The sequence below is a fragment of the Amblyraja radiata genome, chromosome 5, assembly GCF_010909765.2.
Source record: "Amblyraja radiata isolate CabotCenter1 chromosome 5, sAmbRad1.1.pri, whole genome shotgun sequence".
Classification (NCBI taxonomy): Eukaryota; Metazoa; Chordata; class Chondrichthyes; order Rajiformes; family Rajidae; genus Amblyraja; species Amblyraja radiata.
The window spans coordinates 16239562-16263272 of NC_045960.1; the positions used below are offsets into that span (position 1 = coordinate 16239562).

Genomic DNA, 23711 nt, shown 5'->3' on the forward strand with positions numbered 1-23711 from the left:
TACAGGAGCCTGAAAACTGTAATGTCCAGTTTCAGGAACAGCTTCTTCCGTACAGCCGTCAATCAGGCTGTTAAACACGACAACCTCAAATAAGCTCTGAACTACAATAAACTATTATTATTATTATTGCACTTCTGTTTGTTTGTTTTTTGAGTATGTGTGTGTATATATATATATATATATAATATGTGTGTGTGTGTGTGTGTATATATATATATATATATATATATATATATATATATAATATATGTGTGTGTGTGTATATATAGATATATATATAATATATGTGTGTGTGTGTGTGTGTTCTTGTGAGTATGTGAGTATATATACACACTGAACTTTTTTTCCTCTCGTGTTTATTATATTGTTCACAGTGTACTAGGTCTACATATTCTGTTGTGCTGCAGCAAGTAAGAATTTCATTGTTCTATCTGGGACACATGGCCATAACATTCTCTTGACTCTTGACTCTAAAGTCTAAATGTCTTAACATTTTTCCTGAAGTGCAGCACATAAAATTACATCCAGTACATCAGCTGAAATGCATAATGGTTTTGCATAACTTCCTGGCAGTTGTTTGCTTCTGTTTAAGATGCCAAAGATCCCAAATGCTGCTTTAATGTGTCGTGAACTATTTAGTCTTTTACTGAGATGCAGCTGTGGCCCAGCAAGGTCAGGAGGTCCTGTTTTGCTGTTCAGCGAGTAGGCTGTGAGATCTATCGGTCAGCAAGGTCAGCTCAGATGCAGCAGTTCTGGCTCCTTCCTGTATCACTGTCTGGCAGTGGCATCTAGTGGTGGAAGCATGGGATTGTAGTAAAAAAACGTTGTATTGTTTCATACACCATGTACGGCCGACATCGTTCCAATGAATCAAGAGACAAGGCAAGAGTCAAGAGGGTTTTATTGTCATATGTCCCGGATGGGACAATTAAATTCTTACTTGCTGCAGCACAACAGAATATGTGAATATGTAAACATAGTACATAATGGGGGAAGAGAATAAAAAGAAAAAGTTCAATAAATAACAAATATAGTGCAATAATAATAAAGTCTTTTGCAGTTCAGAGCTCAGAACTTATTCGTTGTTGCGTTTAATAGTAAGATTAAACGAGAACTTACCAGTTTGAAGTTTGATCTTTATTTTATGAGGAGTTACGATGAGGGACCACGTGCCCTCCGCTCCCAACCCTCATAAAGGTCATCTGGTAGTTCTAGTCTTCTCTGATCTTACTATGTTACTTCAATTGCTGTTATCTGTGATTTTCACACCGCTGCTTTGAAGATTGACGCGCATACGCACGAGCGGGGTTCTTCACGTAGTCACTCACGTGACTCCGAAGTAAAATAGCCTGATGGCTGTAGAGAAGAAGCTGTTCCTGAACCTGGATGTTACAGTTTTAAATGTAACTAATTCAATGTAATTAGTTTTGTTTTAGTTTAGAGATACAGCGCGGAAACAGGCTCTTCAGTCCACCGAGTCCGCGCCGACCAGCGATCCCCGCACATTAACACTATCCTACACACACTAGGGACGATTTACAATTATACCAAGCCAACTCACCTACATACCTGTACTTCTTTGGAGTGTGGGAGGAAACCAGAAATCCCGGAGAAAACCCACACAGGTCAGGGGAAGAACGTACAAAATCCGTACAGATAGCACCTGTAGTCAGGATCGAACCCGGGTCTCTGGCGCTGTGAGGCAGCAACTCTACCGCATTGTGCTGCCTTCTGGTGTAGATTTGAATAATTAGTGTGGATGGGCGAAAAGGTTGGCATGGACAATATTGAGCCAAGGGGCCGTTTCTGTGCTGTCCAACCCGTTGACTGTCACTCTGAGGGTCTTTAGCGCCATTCATTTCTTCACCGTTTCTCATTTACTAATGCTGTTTTTGTTCAGCCCCTCCCTGTCCCAGGATTTTGACATGGGTTCATTATGGCTTCTGTTGTGAAGACTGAACTGAAGCATTTGACCAATTGTTCTGTGTTTCCTTGTTAAAGTTTCTTCGTCTCTGACCTACATTTGTCCCAAGGAACTGCAAATGCAGGTTTATAAAAAATAAAACAAAATGCTGGAGTAACTCATCAGGTCAGGCAGCATCTCTGGAAAACATGGATAAGTGACATTTTGTGTCGGGACCCTTCTTAGAAACGTAGAAAATAGGTGCAGGAGGAGGACATTTGGCCCTTCGAGCCAGCACCGCCATTCATTGTGATCATGGCGGATCATCCACAATCAGTAACCCGTGCCTGCCTTCTCCCCATATCCCTTGACTCCGCTAGCCCCAAAAGCTCTATCTAACTCTCTTTTAAATGCATCCAGAGAATTGGTCTCCACTGCCCTCTGTGGCAGAGAATTCCACAAATTCACAACTCTCTGCGTGAAAAAGTTTTTTCTCATCTCAGTTTTAAATGGCCTCCTCTTTATTCTTAGACTGTGGCCCCTGGTTCTGGACTCCCCCAACATTGGGAACATTTTTCCTACATCTAGTTGTCCAGTCCTTTTATCATTTTATATGTCTCTATAAAATCCCTCTCATCCTTCTAAATTCCAGTGAATACAAGCCCAGTCTTTCCAATCTTTCCTCATATGACAGTCCCGCCATCCTAGGGATTAACCTCGTGAACCTAGGCTGCACTGCCTCAATAGCAAAGATGTCCTTCCCCAAATTTGGAGACCAAAACTGCACACAATACTCCAGATGTGGTCTCAACAGGGCCCTGTAAAACTGCAGAAGGACCTCTTTACTCCTATACTCAAATCCTCTCGCTATGAAGGCCAACATGCCATTAGCTTTCTTCACTGCCTGCTGTACCTGCATGTTTACTTTCAGTGACTGGTGTACAAGGACACCCAGGTCTCGTTGCACCTCCCCTTTTCATAATCTGACACCATTGAGATAATAATCTGCCTCCTTGTTCTTGCTGTCAAAGTGGATAACCTCACATTTATCTACATTATACTGCATCTGCCTTGCATCTGCCCACTCACCCAACCTGTCCAAGTTACCTTGCACCTCTTCAGACGGATCCATATATTTTTTTGAAAGCTGCGAGACAAAAAGATTGAAGAGTTGCAAGTTGTGAAGGCATGGAGATGGGGGGAGAGGGGAGAAATGGGTGTCTCCAGGTGGGGTGTGGAAGGGGTTATGAAAGGGGGGGTGTAGGGGAGAAAGGGGAGGGGAGGCTTGTTAGAATTCAGTTTAGATTAGAGGTACAACAGGCCATTCGGCCCACCAAGTCTGCACCGAGCAGCGATCTCCGCACATTAACACTCCTACACACACTAGGGAAAATTGACATTTATACCAATCCAATTAACCTACAAATCTGTACGTCTTTGGAGTGTGGGAGGAAACCGAAGAGAAAACCCACGCAGGTCACGAGGAGAATGTACAAACTCCGTACAGACAAGCACCCGTAGTCAGGATCGAACCCGGGTCTCTGGCGCTGTAAGGCAGTAGCTCTACCGCTGTGCCACCCCTTTATTTAGAGGTTACCTAACATTGCAGAATTCAATGCGAGAGGTTTGCCTGTCCCGTGGTCCAGCACAGTGAGTTGAGATGATTACTGAAGCAGCTGTATACAGAGGCCACCTCTGTGTGTGCACCGCCCGATGGTATTTTCCCACTGCCCCAAAACAATGAGCTTCACTTGTCCATTACTGCACAGCTTGAGTATCTGCATTAATGAAGCAGCCACTTTGAAGTGAATGCCATATTTCGCAGTGTTGATGTTATGTTTCAGTTGACGATGCATGTGGAGATTTGAGAGCTGCACCCGTTTATTCCACCTCCCTCCCCAGACCACTTCAATCTCACTAATTGCACTGGACGCGGGGCTGCTTTTGGCTTTCAGGAAAGAAAGCCTTTTCTGGTAAATACAAAGATCAGTGTAATCCACAGAGCTTGTTGTGGCTTGGAGAAGTCCCTGGAATTTAGCCCGCTGGCCTTCATCAGTCAGGCATTTGAGTGTACAATTGGAGCAAAGTGCTGAAGGAAGTCAGCGGCTCAGGCGGTGTCTGGGGAAGGAATGGTAGGACAACATTTTGAGTTGGAATCATTCTTTAGACTGATTCTGTCGGCCTGTCTATTCCCTCCACGGTTTGTCAGGTTCACCTTGTCCTCTTTGGCCTGGCTGCTGTAGGTCGCAGTGTTGGACCAGAATGTAGATATATCCAGTGCTTAACTGTTGTAGGTCAGTCGACAAGCCCCAGATCACAGTGCTGTGCTGTTGAGGTAGCAGGGACAATGATGATGGGACTATAATGGGTCAGACGTCTTATCGAACGTCAGCCAGCAATTCAGCCTCAAGCCCAGTCAAGACCAACGTGGGAAGCTCTGCACCCCTTCCCCTCTAATCTCCATCCAACCTTTAGTTCAGAGATACAGCATGGAAACAGGCCCTTCTGTCCATCGAGTCCACACTGACCATCCGCAACCCGTTTGCACTCGTTCTCTGTTATCCCACTTTCTCATCCACTCCCTGCATACTAGGGGGGGGGGGGCAATTTACAGAGGCCAGTTAACTTACAAACCTGCACATCTTTGGGATGTGGGAGGAAACCGGAGCACCCAGAGGAAACCCAAGTGGCCACACGTACAAACTCCACACAGGCAGCGCCCGATGTCAGGATCGAACCCGGGTCTCTGGAGTGGCGAGGCAGCAACTCTACGAGCTGCACCACTGTGCCACCCTTTGCAGAAGCTGGGGTGCACTGCAACCCTTGACACTGTGGTCCCTGTCTTCAACTCCTCTCGGGTCCTCTCTTCATGCCATGACAAGGCCTTTAATTTACCAATTTACCCGGCACATTTCACAACACCTGAGCCTTCCTTTGTCAGAAATACTGTAGCCAATATGCACAGAACGTTGTCCCATTGGTCATGTGAAGAACTTGAACAAACGTTAGCTCCAAGAGCTAAGTTAATGAGTGAAGTGGGGTCCGTTCCACTGAGGTCCCGGTGATTCGCGGCTCCATCTGTTCTCCATGACACCATTTCTTGTGCAGTACTTTAGTCCAGCTGGTATCTCTGTGTGGCTCACAATATTTTCCAGGCATTTTGTTTTCAGGAAGTTTCCATCCTCCTCCTTTTAATCTGACTCCCCGTGGTAGCCTTCAACTCCTTTGCTGACGATGTGTTGCTCAGAGCTCGTCTTCCTGTTAGTGTGGGTGGATTCTGAGGAGCGGTCAGGCAGAAACAGAGAAACAGAAGGCCTCCACACGCCTTCCTTAGCCTCGCAATGCAGCCCTTCCTGCCTACACTGCCCTTGCTACATCTGAGTTGTCACGGAGATATAGGAGTACATCATCACGCTCTTCAAATTTAAACATTATTCACGTTATTCCCCCTATCCTGCATTTGTACACTGTGGATGGCAGGATAGCAAGACTGCAATCATGTATTGTCTTTCCGCTGACTGGTTAGCACGCCACAAAAGCTTTTCACTGTACCTCAGTTAAAATGGGATGTTTGTAACTTTGTTGGCAGCCTTTATGTAGCGACTCTTTGCATACCTTAGGTGTGTAAAACAAAGAATATCACTGTGACTAGACACATGTGTCAATAAAGTATCACTCATTCATTCACGTGACTATAAACTCGACTCAACCCTGTTCTAGATCACAGCTGCTAGTAACCTTGAACTCTGGTCTCCTAGATTTCACTCGCCCCCCCTGCAGGAACTATACATCAGGAGGTGCAACTCCAGAGCCAATAAAATCATGGGAGACCCCTTCCACCCCTGCAACGGACTGTTCCAGCTGCTACGGTCAGGCAAACGCCTCCGTTGCCATGCTGTGAGAACGGAGAGGTTGAGAAGGAGTTTCTTCCCAGAGGCCATTAGGACTGTAAACTCCCATCTCACCAGGGACTAACTTTTACTGTACCACTCTACTGCTTTTTTTTAAATTGCTGTTTTTTTCCCTTTTTCCTTCCGCCCACAATATTTAATATGTAAAAGAATATGTGATTCTGTTACATTCTGTTTGTAGTTTGTTTGTTTGTTTGTCTTTTTGCACAAAGTCCGCGAGCATTGCCACTTTTCATTTCACTGCACATCTTGTATGTGTATGTGACGAATAAACTTGACGTGACTTGACTTGACTTGACTTGCTCCTGTAATCCTCAAGGTTTAAAATTATTTGTTTAGTTTTAATTGTCACGTGTAACAATGTACAATTAAAAGCTTTGTTTTGCATGCTCCAAACTAGACATAAATACAATCAAGCCAAACTCAAGTACAATAGGTAGAGTAAAGGGGAAGGTACAGAGTGCAGAATATAGTTCTCAGCATTGTAGCGCACCAGTTCCACAGACAAAGTCCAATGTCCGCAATGGAGTAGAGGTGAATTGGACAGTAGCCTAGCTTATGGAAGGACCGTTCAGAAGCCTGACAACAGAGAGGAACTTTGGACAGTTAATGGAGATGCCTTGAGATATCTGTATTATGGATGAGGAGGTGCTGAAGGTCCTAAGGTGTGTGAAGGTAGATAAATCTACTGGGCTTGATCAGATATATCCATGGACACTGTGGGAAGCTGGAGAAGTAATTGAGGGAGTCCTGGGCTGAGATGCATGAATCATCATTAGACACGGGTGAACTACTGGAAGAGAATCGGCTTCATGGAAGGAAGCAGACGGTGGCGGTGGAAGATTGTTTCACAGTAGCACAGCAGTGGAGGTTTCTGTCAGTCTCCCTACCTGCTTCCACTACCTGCAACCACCTGCAACCTCCGGGAACCGCACGGAAACCTTGGGTGGTGCGCAAAGTCTCCAGAGGTTTCCGTTCAGGTTTCCTAAGTGGGACAGGGGCATAATTGGCTTGCGAAAATTGTAAAGGGCATGTTTACACGCTGTATCTGTAAACGAAACAAAGCTTTCTTCACCGCCCTGTCGACCTGAAACACCACTATCAGGAGGTAAAGTCTATGAGCACTGGAAGCAGTAGCCGTGTGTGCAGTCAGAGTTTGAACGCACGAGACCGTGTGTGACGTGCAGCGATAGTGTTTAGTTTCATTTAGTTTAATTTAGAGATAAGCGCAGAAAAAGGCTCTTCGGCCCACCGGGTCCACGCCGACCAGCGATCCCCGCACACTAACACCATCCTACACCCACTAGGGACAATTTTTACATTTACCAAGCCAATTAACCTACAAACCTTTGGAGTGTGGGAGGAAACCTAAGATCTCGGAGAAAACCCACGCAGGTCACGGGGAGAACTCACAAACTCCGTACAGACAGCACCTGTAGTGGGGATCGAACCCGGGTCTCCGGCGCTGCATTCGCTGTAAGGCAGCAACTGTACCGCTGCGCCACCGTGAAGCAGGGAGGGGAATGCAGGCAGCCGTCCTTGATGTTTGACCAGCTGATTTGTGTTTGTACAGCTGCGATGAGCTCTGTCATGTCTGCTCAGCCACACCATGGATTACACGCACTCCCGAGGATTCAGGGGCTGTTGGAAATGTATTTAACAATTATTGCAGCTTGCAACAACAGATGGGAAGTTGCAAGTGGGGAGAGGCCAAATAATTCCAAGGGTCTGTCCTGTCCTCCGCCAGGTTTTTCCACTGACGGAGGGAAGACATTCAGAGCTTCGTCTGCAGAGAAACAACTCACTCGAGTGAGCATTGTCAATGAATCACAGAATGGCTACTGCACAGAGAGGCCATCTATTCCCCTCTTGATTTTATACGCCTATATAAGATCACCCCTCAGCCTCCTATGTCCTACCTCTGAACGGTCCTTCCATCAGCAAGGGCACTGTCCGATTCACCTCCATCCCATTGCGGACATTGGACTTTGTCTCTGGAACTGGTGCGCTACAATGCTGAGAGTTATGTTCTGCACTCTGTATCTTCCCCTTTGCTCTACCTATTGTACTTAAGTTTGACTTGATTGTATTTATATGTAGTACTAGACTAAGTGGGACCCGTTGGGTCCCAGCATCACACGGGAGGGCTGGTCCTCCAACGCAATATTCCACCTCTCCACCAATTCCAATATTGGTTGCCAGTGGGGGAGCTTTCTGGAGCGCTAGTATGGGTGTTGTGGGCTGAAGGGACTGGTTTCCAGAGGGCTAGTATTGACATTGTGGGCCGAATGGATTCTTGGGTTGGCGGCTCAGTCACTCAAGCCTGTTGTGCTGGCAGTTCGCTCACTCACGGCTGGTAGGCTGGCAGTTGACTCACGGCTATTCCTTGAAAGGCCAGCAAATTCAAGTGCAGTTTCTTCCCACTTCAAGCAGGATGCAAGGCAACCAAATTCAAGTGCAGTTTCATACCATTTCAAGCAGGGTGCAAGGCCACTAAAGACAGCGAGTCGTGACCTCTCCCTCCTCCATCTTGCAGAGACTGAGCCACGCCCACACTTCTGGGTTTTATAGTCCCTCCCACCAGAAGGAGCGTGGCCTTCATTGACTGGAGAGAGAATCTCAACATTTTTTAAACACTAATAACTCTTTTATTTTTCATCGATGGGAAAAATCCTCGGCACCTGATGAGTGGAGGGGGACTCTGAGTAAAATGCCCAAAAATCACAGCCGTACGTGATAGCGTTTTTTCTAAAATCAATAAAAAACGCAAACAGGAAGTATAATTATATAGAATGCAAGGCAACTTTAATTAGGCAAGGCAACTTTAATTGTGCATGGCAACTTTAATTAGGCAAGGCAACTTTAATTAGGCACGGCAACTTTAATTAGGCAAGCTAGCTTTAATTAGGCAACACAGCTTTAGCTTTACCAAACCAAAATTCCCACATTCTCATCCACTCCCTACATACCAGGGGCAATTTACAGATCCCGAGGGACAACCTTTTTACACAAAGGGTGGTGGCGTATGGAACAATACGCTGCTGGAGGAGGTAGGGGGAAATCACAACGTTTAGGAAACATTTAGACAGGTGCATGGATAGGATAGGATTATAGGGAGCAGATGAAGAAGGGTCTCAACTCGAAACGTCACCCATTCCTTCTCTCCAGAGATGAATGTTGGCCAAGTATTCACATACAAGGAATTTGCCTTGGTGCACAGTTAGGAATGACACATAAAACATTAAAATTAATAGTAAAACATGATTGATTACACATGTGAATTAGATAAAATATCAGAGCAAAAAGATTTTGCTTACTGAGTAGAGCTACTACTCGTGGAAAAAAGCTGTTTTTATCTCTGACTGTGGCAGCTTTGACAGTCTGTCTGTACCGCTGAGTTACTCCAGCTTTTTGTGTCGAAGGTTTAGAGGGATATGGGCCAAACACAGGCAGGTTGCACTAATGTAGATGGGCCATGTTGGTCGGTGTGGGCTAGTGGGGCCGAAGAGCCTGTTTTCACGCTGCATGACTCTATGTTCCTGCATCAACGTTTGACAGGCCACTGATGGAAGGATGATCTGATTTGTAAGGTTTCTGCAAGGTCTCAAATGGTGAGGATGATTCTATCCCGAGCAGCAGCCTACCTGCAGCACCTCTAACTCTGCATTTTCTGCTTTTCTTTCAGACCTCCGAGACCCTTCCGATTTCCTCGAAGGTGAGTAGCTTAGTTTGAGAAGGAGATCATTGGTTTTATAGAGCCATAGTCACACAGCACTGAAACGGGCCCTTCATCCCAACTCCTCCACACTGACCAAGATGTCCCATCTACTCTCGTCCCACCTGCTCCATATCCCTCGAAACCCTTCCCATTCGTGTACTTGTCCAAGTGTCTTTTAAATGCTGCTACAACACCTACTTTATCCTCTAGCAGCACGTTCCATATACCCAACACCCTCTGTTAGATCATCTAAGTTGTGATAGGACCTGCCTCATCTCCCTCCTCTGGCAGCTCGTTCCATTTACCCAACACACTCTGTGTGAAACAATTGCAACTCAGGTTCCTATTAAATCTTTCCCCTCTCACCTTAAACATATGTCCTCTGGTTCTTGATTCTCCTTTTCTGGGAAAAAGACTGCATTCGCCCTATCTATTCCCTTCCTGATTTTATATACCTCTATAAGATCATCCATCATCCTCCTGCACTCCAAGGAATAAAGTCCTAGCCCGCCCAACCTCTCCCCATGGCTGTCAGGCCCTTGGGTCCTGCAATAAATCTCTGCACTCTTTCCAGCTTAATGGCATCCTTCTTATAGGGCTCTAAAATAACGGGAGATTGGATCTGACCCTAGACTAGGATCTTTCCGAGCAGGCCAGTGTTAGATATGGAGACACAAGGAACTGCCTATGGTGCAATCTTGAGTAAAACACACAGTCCTGACCCTTCTTCAGACTGATGGAGTAGGGTGGGAGAAAGCTGGAAGAGAGATGGAGGTGGGACAAAGCCTGGCACGCAATAGGTGGATACGAGGTGGGGGGCTGGGGGCGGGGGGCTGGGGGCTGGGGGCGGGGGGCTGGGGGTGCGGGGCGGGGGACTGGGGGCTGGGGGCGGGGGTGATTTACAGATGGCTGGAGTGTGACAAATGCTGGAGATGAAAAGGATGTCAGATAAGGAGAGAGGAGAAGGAGTAAAAAATAAAGCCAGTTGGAGGGATATGGGTGGAAAGGGACAAAGTGGGAGGATAAATGGAAATGTGGGGACATAAGGAACTACAGATGCACTACCTTTAAAAAAAAAACCACAAAGTGCTGGGATAACTCAGTGGGTCAAGCAGCATCTCTAGAGAACATGGATAGGTCATGTTTCTGGTCTGAGAAGGGACCTGACCCAAAACATCACCTCTGCGTGTTCTCCAGAGATGCTGCCTGACCTGCTGAGTTACTCCAGCAGTTAGTGTCTTTTAATGGAAATATGGGACTTGGGGATGTGAGATGAATGTACTGAGGAAGGGAAAGAAGCAGGGTGAGGGGGTAGGAGATGGTGAGAGAACCAGGTGGGGGGCACAAGTTGAAAGGTGGGTCTACCAGGGGCTTTACGGCGCTAGAGACCCAGGTTCCATCCTGCCCTCGGGTGCTGTCTGTACAGTGTTTGTACGTTGTCCCTGTGACCGCGTGGGTTTTCTCCGGGTGCTCCGGGTTCCTCACACACTCCAAAGACGTGCGGGCTTGTAGGTTAATTGGCTTTGGTTACAAAACATTGTAAAGTGTCCCTAGTGTTTAGGATAGTGCTAGTGTGCGGGGTGATTGTTGGTCGGCGTGGACTCAATGGGCCTGTCTCCGCGCTTTAGCTCTAAAGTAAACTGTGTGCGCATCGCGGTGGGGGGTGGGCTGGGGAAAGAGAGGGGATAGAGCAGGTATTACTTGAATCATGGGCACAGCCGAGGACTTGGGTCTGCGATACTCCAGGCGGCAGAGGTTGTGTGACGTGTGTTACCTACTTACAGCTACGCGGCTCTGATCGCAGACTGGCCGGTGGTGGTGCTGGGCTTCTGCACGGTGCTGATAGTGATATGTGCCTTGGTCGGGATCCTGGTGCCAGATCTTCCAGACTTCTCTGACCCACTGCTGGTGAGTGCCTCGCGTTTCCCAGGAGAATGACTACACGCCCCGCGCCTGTCAACATCATGGCCTATCTTCCACCTCAATCACTTCCCTCCGCTTCCTCCTCTCCCTTAATATCACTGTGATCAGACACTACTAACCTGAAAAAGGTACCCCACCCAAAATGTCACCTATCCACGCTCTCCAGAGATGCTGCATGACCCGCTGAGTTGCCTCAGCACTTTGTGTCCTTGATCTGTTGAATTGAAGAAGGGTCTCGACCCGAAATGTCACCTGCCCATGTTCTCCAGAGATGCTGCCTAACCCGCTGTGTTACTCCAGCACATTTTGTCTCATTGGGTATTAACTATCTATTGTGTATCAATATATAGATCTGATCTCAGCTTTGAATGTAATCATTGACTCACCAAGCCCACCGGTCATGCTGATCTTACGCTAAGCCCACTTTATTCACCCACGTTCTGATCAGCACTCCAGTTAATTAAAGTGAGCTGCAATTATTTGAAAAGATCTCCTCTCGGTGGTGATGATGCCAAAACAATCTGGTAAACAGGTCCCCGGGAAGGAATCTGCCTTGTTCACCAGTGAGGCTGTCTCATAGCCAGGCCAACCACTTGGTATAGTTTGTTTAGTTGAGTTTATTCTTGTCACGTGTGGTACAGTGAAAAGATTTTGTTACGTGGTTTCCAGTCAAAGAAAAGACTATACATGATTACAATCAAGCCACCCACAGTGCACAGATAAAGGATACAACATTTAGTGCAAGATAAAGTCCGATTAAAGACAGTTCAAAGATCTCTAATGAGGTAGATGGGAGGTCAGGACCGCCCTCTAGCTGGTGAGAGGACGGTTCAGTTGCCTGATAACTGCTGGGAAGAAACTGTTCCCAAATCTGGAGGTGTGCCTTTTCAAACAGCTGTACCTCTTGCCTGATGGGGGAGGGGAGAAGAGGGAGTGACCGGGGTAAGATTAGTCCTTGATTCAGTGACCGGGGTGAGACTGGTCCTTGATTATGCCGGTGGCCTTGCACCTTTGTAGTGGATGCAGAAGGCGGTTCACGCATCCTGACACGGCGCGGACGTGTGGCGGACAAGTTACTTGCCAGTAACACCCACGTGTGAAGAAAACGAGTGAATCACAGCAAGGTGCCCACTGTACACACAGGCTCAGCATCCCTCTGCTCTTCCAAGTACATCTCTTCCCCCACCCTTTAACCCGTCCTGGTGTGGGTCCTCTCCTGCCTACTGACATTGACATCCATTTGCACCTATGGAATCCAAACTCAATTCGTCACCTCGGTGGTTCTTGCAGCCGTGACACCAAGCCCTCTTGCTCCACAGTGTTGGTGTAGATTCTCCGCAGAATCAATGCCAAACCTGAATCCTGGGCCACAACACGGTTCTCATCACCTCTCCCCATAAAACTCATCTCTCTCTTTGATCCCTTCAACCCCCCTTTTTTTGGTCTATTTTGCAGCCTCGGTCCTAATTCTGTACACTTCAGTCATCGTCTGAAGAGTTGACCTCTTCCACAATGCATCTACTGCCCTCCAAAAACATGTTTCCTCCTGGTCTGGAGCTCAGGGTGGTCCTATTAGGTTGTGGTTTATTATTGCCACGTGTACTTAGATACAGTGAAAAGCTTTTGTTGCGTGCTGTCCAATCAAATCAGATAATACTACAATCAAGTCGAGGTATTGGGAGAAATCCACCTAGAGCTGTCAGGAAAAGCTACCTATAATGTGTACATGATCATGAGGGGCATGTATGAAGTGAACGCTCACAGTCTTTCCCCCAGGATAGTGAATTCTAAAACTAGAGAGCGTAGCCTAAGGTAAAAGGGAAGAGATTTCAGAGGGACCTCAGGGGCAACGTTTTCACTCAGAGGGTAATCTGTATCTGGAATTAGGTGCCAGAGGAAGCTACAGAAGCAGATACAATTAAAAGACATGGACAGATATATGGATAGAAGTCAATCGGAGAGGGGGGGGCATTGGTAGAGTTGCTGCCTTACAGCGCCAGAGACCTGGGTTTGTTCCTGACTATGCCTGCTGTCTGTACGGAGCTTGTACATTCTCCCTGTGACAGCGTGGGTTTTTCCGGGTGCACCGGTTTCCTTTCACACTCCAAAGACTTACAGGTTTGTAGGTTAGTTGACTTTGGTAAGTTGTAAAATTATCCCTAGTGTATGTAGGTTGGTGTACCGGGTGATCACTGGTTGAGGCGGACTCAGTGGGCCGAAGGGCCTGTTTCCACGTTGTACCACTGGAGTCTAAAGTGTTTGGAGGAATATGTGCCAAATGCAGGTGATTGGAACTAGTGCAGTGAGCCAACTTGGTTGGCATGGACAAGGTGGGCCAAAGACCCAGTTTCCGTGCTATGCAGCTCTCTATCTCCGTGATTAGGTGGTGGGGTAGGTATTGGAAGAAATTCCCAGCCAGGCTGACTAGGCAAGCAGTGAACACAGGCAAAGGGGACCAGCTTAGATACAGATGAGGTGCAGGAGTGATGTACAAGTCTGCAAACCCAAGCAAGAATGAGCACCAGGTTCAGATGTGCTGTGACTTTGCATTGCTGGTTCCGAGATGTGATGCACAGTGTTGAGGAGATCCGTCACTCAGCACAGAGTAATTAAAACGCTGTTGCTTCTGTTCCACTGGCGAGACTGTAAGATGATATATTTAGGAGCAGCTGATGCCATGTCAGGTCACAGCTGGGTACACAGTGAGGGTTAGATTTTGTTAAACCAGTTGCCGCTTGTTCACATCAGAGTCAAACTACGCTCTTTCTCCGCAAGGGGAGTGATATTTTGCATAACAGTCATGCTCTTGTCCACCGAATGCAATCTCATACTGAGGGTACACCTGCCCACAGCAGCACACACCCATATCCCACTCCAGGATCCTCAGAGAAACTGGGAGCCCCCGCGGTGCTGTGGCCAACATTCCCCACAACCAGCACTATCTGAATGAGTCTGATGAAGGATCCTGACCTGAAACATCGTCTGTCCATTCCCTCCACAGATGCTGCCTGACCCACCGAGTTTCTCAGCACTTGTAGGAAAAAGGAAGTGCGGATGCTGGTTAATATACACAAGATATACACAAGGTGCTGGAGTAACTCAGCAGGTCAGGCAGCATCTCTGAAGAACATGGATTGGTGACGTTTCGGGTCGGGACCCTTCTTCAGTCTGATTTGTTTAGTTTAGTTTAGAAATACACCGATACACTAGTTCTATCCTACACACTAGGGACTATTTACAGAAGCCGATTATCCTGCAAACCCGCACGTCTTTGATATATGGGAGGAAACCGGAGCATCTGGAGAAAACCCACACGGTCACAGGGAGAACGTGCAAACTCCATCTAGACCCAAAACGTCACCTATCCATGTTCTCTGGTGATGATGCCTGACCTGCTGAGTTACTCCAACACTTTGTGTTTAACTCCCCACTGCCAAAAAACAGCCTGATGGGTCGGTCACCCTTCCTATGGCTTTGCACACAAGTGCACCGTCAATATACTTGCTCGATCCCTGTATCTGAGACAAAGATTATTTCCATTGGTGGAGAGATCGCTATCCAAAGCCCGCAAGTATAATGGAAACAATACTGTGTAGGAAGGAACTGCAGATGCTGGTTTGCACTGAAGATAAGCACAAAAAGCTGGAGTAACTCAATGGGCTCCAGCTTTTTGTGTCCATCTTCAAGGAAATAAGACTGATGACAAAGACTGCCAACTGCTGCTGCTGACTGGATTGCCCTTCCAGTGTGCAGTCAATGGCACAAATGGTTGTTCTCTGGAGTTAACAGAAATCCTGCAGTTGCTGGAAATCTGAAACAAAAACAGAAAATGGTGGAAACAGTGAGCAGGTCATGTAGCATCTGTTGACAGTGAGAAATGTTTCAGGTTGAGGACCCATAGTCGCAAAACAGGTTAACATCAAGTCGCAGGGAGTTTGTTATTTCTGCGGCCTCATTTCAGTAGCCGTATAGAATATATTTCCTCAGTCCCTAAGCAGGATGACCTTTGACTAACAGTTCCCCTTTTACACCCCCCTCTGTCTAGCATGAAAAGTCTATACGCTGAGATATTGAGTTGCCTGTCTTGCCCACCCTTCAACTATCTCTCATTAGAAAAACAATTGTATTATTGAATTTCAGACTCACAATAAGTTATTTTCTATGCAGGATGTTAAAAATTATGTCTTTTTAATAACTTTAAGTTTATTTTTGTTATGCAAGCTAAAAACACTAAAGGCTATTTGTTCCATTTGATAAGAGTATTGTTGCACAAGTATCTAACACCGTGCTTGTTGATTTCAGTGGCCACTGGCGATGAAACAACTGACTGTTCTTATCGGACAATGAGGTCTGATTGCTGTAGGGGGGTTACGTGGAAACTCTCAAATTTTGTTTTTGCAAGACAGCTTTTTTTCTCTGCTTGTCAATTTTCGAAGTAACTTTTAAAGTTGTTCTCTAGTTCCCGATTACAATTGCATTATAACCAATTTGGCCTGCGTGATTCAAATAGTGTTCCCTATAGAAGTTAGGAGGTCATGTTGCAGTTGTATAAGACATTGGTGAGACCGCATTTAGAATACTGTATTAAGTTCTATCTTTTTGGAAAGATATTGTCAAGCTTGACAGGGTTCAAAGATTTACGAGGATGTTACCAGAACTAGAGGGTGTGGGTTATAGGGAGAGGTTGAGTATGCTGGGTCTCAATTCCTTGGAGCGCAGGAGGATGAGGGGTGATCTTATGGAGGTGTATAAAATCATGAGAGGAATAGATCAGGTAGATGCACAGAGTCTCTTGCCCAGAGTAGGGGAATCAAGGACAGAGGACATAGGTTCAAGGTGAAGGGGAAAAGATTCAATAGGAATCTGAGGGGTAACATTTTCACACAAAGGGTGGTGTATGTATGAAAGAAGCTGCCAGATGAGGCAGTTGAGGCTGGGACTATCCCAACGTTTACTCCAGCACTTTGTGTTTTGCACCAGATTCAAGCATCTGCGGTTCCTTGTGTATCTGTGCTTCATTTAATCTTCCCCAATCGCAGGTGGCACAATGATACAGCTGGTGGAGCCGCTTCCTCACAGTGAGAGACAAGGATTTAATCCTGACCACTGCTGCTGTTTGTGTGGGGTTTGCAAGTTCTCCCTGTGAACCTGTGGGTTTCCTCCGGGTGCTCCGGTTTCCTCACACATCCCAAAGACGAGAGGGTTTGTAGGTTAACTGGCCTCTGTAAATTGCCCCAAGTGTGTATGGAGTGGACGAGGAAGTGGGGTAACATAGAACTAGTGTGAATGGGTGATCGACGGTCAGCGTGGACTCCATTTCCATGCTGTATCTCTCAACTGAACCAACTTGACTGATCACACATCCCTGGCTCTGTGTGTGTGTGTGTGTGTGTGTGTGAGAGAGCACCACCTGCAGGAGGCTGCAGATATTGCAACAGGAGAGATTCACAAGGCACAGCCTGCTATTGCAACCATCTCGGAACTACAGGATAAGCTTGCACCTCCAGTCCGCGTGTCTCTGCCTCGCATAATGATTGGCTGATGGGGAAGGCTACCGTTTTGACTGCTAACTCCCCCCCACCCTCATCTTTCCTATGCCCTCCCACGCCCATACACACACAATTCACCCACTGACCCCCTCCCATCACACTTCTCCTTTCCCCCCCTCTGTACACACATCTCCATATCCAATTCACGCATTTCCCTTTTATCCCTTTCTCCTCACCCTGTCCCCTGCCACGCACATCCCTCCCTCCAGCTTTACATTTCACTCCTCCTCTTCTCTCCTTATCTGACACCCTTTTATCTCTGTTTCACCTCCAGCCTTTGTCACTTACTCCACCCATCTGCTGATCACCCCTCACCTGCATCCACCCATCACTTGCCAGGCTTTGTTCTGCCCCCACCACTCTTCTCCATCTTCCTCCCCCCACTCTGTATCAGTCTGAAGAAGGGTCTCGGCCTGAAATGTCGACTGTCCATTCCCTCCACAGATGCTGCCTGATCCGCAGAGCTCCCCAGCACTGTGTGTTTTGCTCACGGTTCCAACACCTGCAGTTCATTGTGTCAGCAGTTTTAAGAACGGTTTGCATAACTTAAATGCCCCCCAATACTCTGTGTCAGCACCCGATGCCCTTGTCTGGTGTCAGCGTGCAGAGATACAGCGTTTGCCAGTTTATTCCACACATTGGCAGCATGTGGCAGGGGCTGACTCGAGCAGCGGTGGCTGCACTAGCCTAGTGAAAAAGTGTATATAGATGCTGGGTTACAAACACAAATCAGGCTCAATGGCCGTGCAGTCCATGATCACCTGGTTTGTTCACACTGCCTTCAACCTCACATTCACCTAGAGTCAATGAGCGATACAGCACGGAAATAAGCCCTTCGGCCCACCTCATCCATGCCGACCAAGTTAACATTCTGGCTAGTCCCACTTGCCTGCATTTGGACTACAGCCCTCTAAACCCTTCCTATCCATATATCTGTCCAAATGCCTTTAATAGATGTGCGGCACACTGACACAGCAGGCAGAGCTGCTGCCTTACAGCGCCAGAAAGACTTGGATTCAATCCTGACCTCGGGTGCCGTCTGTGTAAAGTTTGCACGTTCTCCCTGTCACCGTATGGGTTTCCATTGGGTGCTTTGGTTTCCTCCCACATTCAAAGACGAGTAGTTTTGAAGGTTAATTGGCCTCTGTAAATTGTCCCTAGTGTAGAGGGAAGGGATGAGGAAGTGGGATAACATAGAACTAGTGTGAAAGGGTGATCGATGGTTAGCATGGTCTTGGTGGGCCGAAGGGCCTGTTTCCATGCTGTATCTCTAAACGATAACTATATGGAATCCAGGCGGGAGAGTACCTCCCACATTCTTCATTGGAGACCTTTGAACTATCTTTAATTCGACTTTATCAACCTTTATGCAGCACTAAATGTTATACCCTTTATCCTGTATCCGTGCACTATCGATAACTGATTGTAATCATGTATAGTCTTTTCTTTGACTGGTAGTCACATAAAGCTTTTCACTGCCTCGGTACACGTGACAATAATAAACTAAACTAAATTAAACTATATCCATTTTTGTAGCTTCTTCTGGCAGCTCGTTCCGGATGTGGACAGAGGTTCAAATATTACAACAGAGAGCACACTCCATCCAAATGGTCCAGTTTGTAATGACTTCCCTCCTGAACAGGGCTCCTCACCCATCCTCCCTCTGCACACATTGGCCATTGAGCTAAGTGAGCCGAGAGTGGCCTCGCCCAGTGGCACAGGGAGTGACGGGGAGGGGGTGAACGTAACAGGGCATTCCTGTTGACGCTAGTCGCTCGAGTACGTATGCGTCGTGAGGATTGGGTGAGATGTCCCCTGGCTGGCGGGTGATGTTTGTCTGTGAATTATTTCCAGGGGTTTGAGCCCAGAGGAACGGCAATTGGCCAGAGATTGATCACCTGGAATAACATGGTGAAAAACACAGGATATCAAGCAACGCTAGCAAACTATCCCTTCAAATATGCAGAGGAGCAAGCCAAGAGGTGAGTTCATTACAGTGGGGTTCTGATCGGAGCTGTCTGGGGCCACCGTAATGGTTCAGTACAATGGACCTGTCACTTCCAGAAAGATGCATTCGCACCTAGACTGGGAATATGTTCTCCGTTTAAAGGAGATGTGTGGGCCAACCATTTTACACAGAGGGTGATAGTGACATTTAAGCAGCTTTTAGATATTGATATGCTGGGAATGGAAGGATATGAGTCACGTGCAGGCAGATATGTGATGGCCTTGATTTCACATTTGGCACTGACATTGTGGGCTGAAAGGCCTGTTTTTGCGCTGTGCTTTTCTACCTTATAACATGGTGAAATTGTAATTTTATATTCCGCTATTAAGTCACCCTGTTTAACCTCCTTCACACCAAGGAATACAAACCTAGTATATCCAATCTCCCCTCATAACCAAAGTTCACTAACAATAACAAAAAACCTGGTGAATCTCCTCTGCACTCTCTCCATTGCAAGTACATCCTTCCCATAGTGTGGCGACCAGAACTGCACACACAATACTGTAAGTGTGATCGACTAGTGTTTCATAAAGTTGCAATGTAACGTCCCAATTATACTGTATGCCCAGACCTATGAAGACGACAAGGCAGTATGTTTTCTCCATCACCTTGTCTGTGTGTGTAGCCACTTCAGGGAACTGTGGACTTGAACCACAATCCCTTCTACCCATCAACATCCCTCATATCCACATTTACTTCCCAGTATACATGACCTGGCACTCCCGGGATTAAATTCCACCTGCGAGCACCCACAAGTATCGTCACTGCTTATAACGGAGAGGATTGGGGTCAAGTATCTATGGAAAAGCGGAAACCAGTAAACCCAAACCTCGGAGGAAGAGCATGAATTGTGTGGTTCTCAATCCCTTCCATGCTTTAAATAAGCACCCTTGTATATGGCATTTAATATTTTGATCTAATTTAATGCCAAATTACTAATTACTATTAAAGATATTAGTAAAGGTCCCTTAAAAGACATTGTTACTTCAAGTCATAAAGCTGTACAGCACAGACCGTGTATCTTGTGCATGCCAACTAACTTGGCATCCTGGGCTAGTACCATTTGCCTGCATTTGGCCCTACGCCCTCGAACCCCTTTGTATCCACATATCTGTCTAAATATCTTAAACATTGTAATTGTATCCGATTCTATAGCTTCCTCTGACAGCTCATTCCAGATACAGGCTACCCTCTGAGTGAAAAGGTTGCCGTTGAGGTCCTCTTAAATCTCTTCCCTCTCACATTAAGTCGATGCTCTCCAGATTTAAAATCTTCTAGTGAGCGCTCACTTTATTTATCCATGCCTACCTGTGCACCTGTCCCTACATGGGTGTACCAGGAGGACACATCTGTATTCTTTTGCAGTGTTAAAGTGAGAATTACATCAGCCTCTGGCTCCCCTCTAACACTGCTGCTTATTTTCTCTGCTTCCACGCAAAGCCACCGAGAGGACAGATGGTCCGACGACCCCTACGAGAGGGACAAGCGACAGGCAGAGTGGAATTTCCACAAGGACAGTTTCTTCTGCGACGTTCCAAGTAAGTGTCAGTGGCACACACGACACAGAGTGCTGGGTGAACTCAGCGGGTCAGGCAGCATATGTGGAGAACATGGATGGGCGACGTTTCGGATCAGGACCCTTCCCAGCCCCAACCTTTGCCTATCCATGTTCTCCACTGTGAAGGAACAAATGGCAATTGTAAAAAAATGTGAGAGGTCAGAAGAGTAACAGAACTTTGTTTAGTTTCCATGGGGGTTGGCTTGAACCGTCTGTCAGAGGTACAGGATTTGTAACTTTTTTTAGACCATTCTGAAGAAAGAAAAAATAGTTAAGTGCCTGTGTGAAATCTATCTGGGTAAACAAGACATCAAAGGGAAAAACTGAGAATAGATCACATGAATGTTTGTTCAGGGAACAGTCGAGTCTAGGATGTTCCCAACGGCCATTGTGTTTAACGCTCATAAATAAAGTATAGCCTTGATTGCCTTTACCCGATCTTTGTGGTGTGTTTTAAAGTTTTCTTCATCCCTACAGATGCTGCCTGACCCTCACTGACCCGCACTGTGTTTTATGCTCAAGATTCCATCATCTGCACTTTCCTCCTCTCTGACTCCCAGTCTGATGGTTTCGACCCAAAATGTCACCTATTCCTTTTCTCCAGCGATGCTGCCTGACCGGCTGAGTTACTCTAGCATTTTGTGTCTATCTTCAGTGTAAATCAGCATCTGCGGTTCCTTGTGCCTACACTGCCTTTTTCCAAGCACACACTGCCTTTTTCCAAGCACACACTGCCTTTTTCCAAGCACACACTGCCTTTTTCCAAGCACACACTGCCTTTTTCCAAGCACCTCGTTGACTCCAGCTGGTTTTGGTTCAGTGTCATTACCTGTATCAGTGCCACTGAAGTTGGTAGCTGTGTCTAATGTGACCAGTTCCCTTTCCACTCCAGCTCCCCGTGACGGATGTCCTCTGTCCCAAACTCGGAAGGATGCCAAATATAACGGAGATTTCCGCGTGCCTGGTGTCGGAATGTTGTCAGGTCATGTCCAGTCAGGTCAGTCCATCATAGCCAGAAACCACTCCAGTGGAGAGAGGAGGGCAGATGTGCGCAGCAGAGATTAAAGCATACACCCAGTGAGAGGTGTGCGGTGAACGTATGTGTAGATAGGAACATCCACCGAACATCCTCTGCTTCCTTCCATGAAACCAATTCTCTAGGCAGCCTGGATCCCACGCGATCTACCTTCCAGAGCAGCCTACCATGCAGAAACCTATCATATACCTTGCGGAAGTCCATATTCACGTCTACGGTCTTGCCCTCATCAACCGTTTTGGTTACCTCTTCATAAAAGCTCAATCAAATTTGTGATACAATCATACCTCGCACTTATCTCCATTAAACTCCATTAACCATTCCTCAAGCCACTTGCCGTATTGAGCAAATTCCTTCCCTGAAGCATTGTAGTTACAATGGAGCAACTCCCTGGTCACTTTGAAGGACCGGGGAAGATTACTTTAGTCCACATTACAGTTTGGAGCTAAGTATTAGGACTTAAACATCCACGGTGTGATCTGGTTTAGTGACGAGCTCTGGATCCTGACTCCTCTCCTACCCACAAGCCAGCGCTGTCGGCAGCCAGTGACTAACCGTTCCCCTCTCACTCTCTTCTTCTCAAGGTGACCGGTATTCCCGGGTGGTGTTTTCCTCAGCTGACGGGGAGAACATGTGGAGAATCCAGTCGATTAAATCCATGTGCAATATCGACAACACCAGGGTAAGGACAGGCCAACTCCGTTACCATAAGCACTGACGTCACGATGGTGCAGTGAGGTTGAGAGCACTAATACCCCATGTGGGGCAGGAGACTAGCTCTTGGTGTTTGCAGAGTACGTTCCTGTAGTTAGCTTGATTGAAGTCCCTGGTGATGGGGTACAGGCCGACGAGAGAATTACCGACTGAGTATAATTTGTCCAGAGCCAACCTGGGGGTTTAGGTCTATTACTGTCACGTGTATCGAGATACAGTGTGACGCTTTGTTCTGTATGCTCTCCAATCAGATCAGCTATTACACATGAATACAATCAACTCAAACTCAAGTACAATCGGTAGAGCAAAGGGGAAGATACAGAGTGTAGAATATAGTTCTCAGAATTGTAGCGCACCAGTTCCAGAGACAAAGCCGGTTGCCCACAGTGAGGTAGAGGTGAATCAGACAGTACCCTAGCTTATGGAAGGACTGTTCAGTACTCTCGCAACAGAGGGAAAGAAGCAGTTCCTGAGTCTTTCAAGCTACTGTACCTTCTGCCGGACTGGAGCGGGGAGAAGACGGAATGACCAGGATGGGACAAGACTTTAATCATTTGATAGCTTTCCCGAGGAAGTGTAGATGGAGTCAATGGTGGGGAGTCTGGTCTGTGCAACAGACTGGGCTACATCTACAACACTGCAATTTCTCACCGCCTTGGACAGAGCTGTTCCCAAACCAAGCTGTAATGCAACATGTGATGCAGTTTGTAATGAGCTTTTAGGATCACCATCAAGATAACAGAGGTAAATTCCCTGGGCAGATAAGGGATAGTATTTTTCCAGGTCAGGGAGCAGAAGTGAGCTAAAACTGTCATATCAATGCATCCTGAAACATTAATCATAAACCAGATGCCACCACCTTTCCCCTTGCTGGGGGATTTTGTACGTTCCACATGATAAACAGGGACACCCTCAGGTTATGAGCAGGGTCAGGTGAGTCAGGGGTGACCTGTGCTTGTGTGAAACACAGAACACAGGGGAGGAAGGGGGGTGGCGGGGACCCCTGTCATTTAATCTGCATCTTGAGCCTCCACCTCCTGTCATGGCCTTGGCGAGGTTTCGTCCCATTCCTTCCCACCGCCGATGCTGCACAACCTTCAGGAGATTGTTGCTCCAGACTTCAGCATCTAGCGTCTCAGTAAAGACCTCTGGCTGTAGGAAGTGCAGGGGCTTTGTGCTCAGGTAATGAAGTGCTGGGCAGCACTTTAGCTTACACAAAAGCAAGCCATCCTGCCCATCGTGCCTGTGCTGGGGGCCTGTGCCACCATGGCATTCACCTTGGGCTGGGGTGTAGACCACAGGCAAGTCAGTTCGATATTGTAACAACAATATCCCATTCACCACAAACCCCTTGCTCCTTCATGCCGTCATGCAGACTTTCTATATTTATG

The 23711-nt window shown here is 46.9% G+C and overlaps 1 protein-coding gene across 7 annotated transcripts in view; it reads left to right on the forward strand.

Annotated features, from left to right (window-relative positions):
- disp1 (dispatched RND transporter family member 1) overlaps nt 1-23711 on the forward strand; it is a 212749-nt gene that overhangs the window by 184352 nt on the left and 4686 nt on the right. For all 7 annotated transcript variants that reach the window (XM_033020663.1, XM_033020662.1, XM_033020665.1 and 4 more), the window contains 5 exons: nt 9500-9529; nt 11317-11440; nt 18859-18986; nt 20453-20550; nt 22191-22288. In XM_033020663.1, the coding sequence (XP_032876554.1) occupies nt 9500-9529; nt 11317-11440; nt 18859-18986; nt 20453-20550; nt 22191-22288 (478 nt within the window). The remainder of the gene's footprint in view (nt 1-9499; nt 9530-11316; nt 11441-18858; nt 18987-20452; nt 20551-22190; nt 22289-23711) is intronic.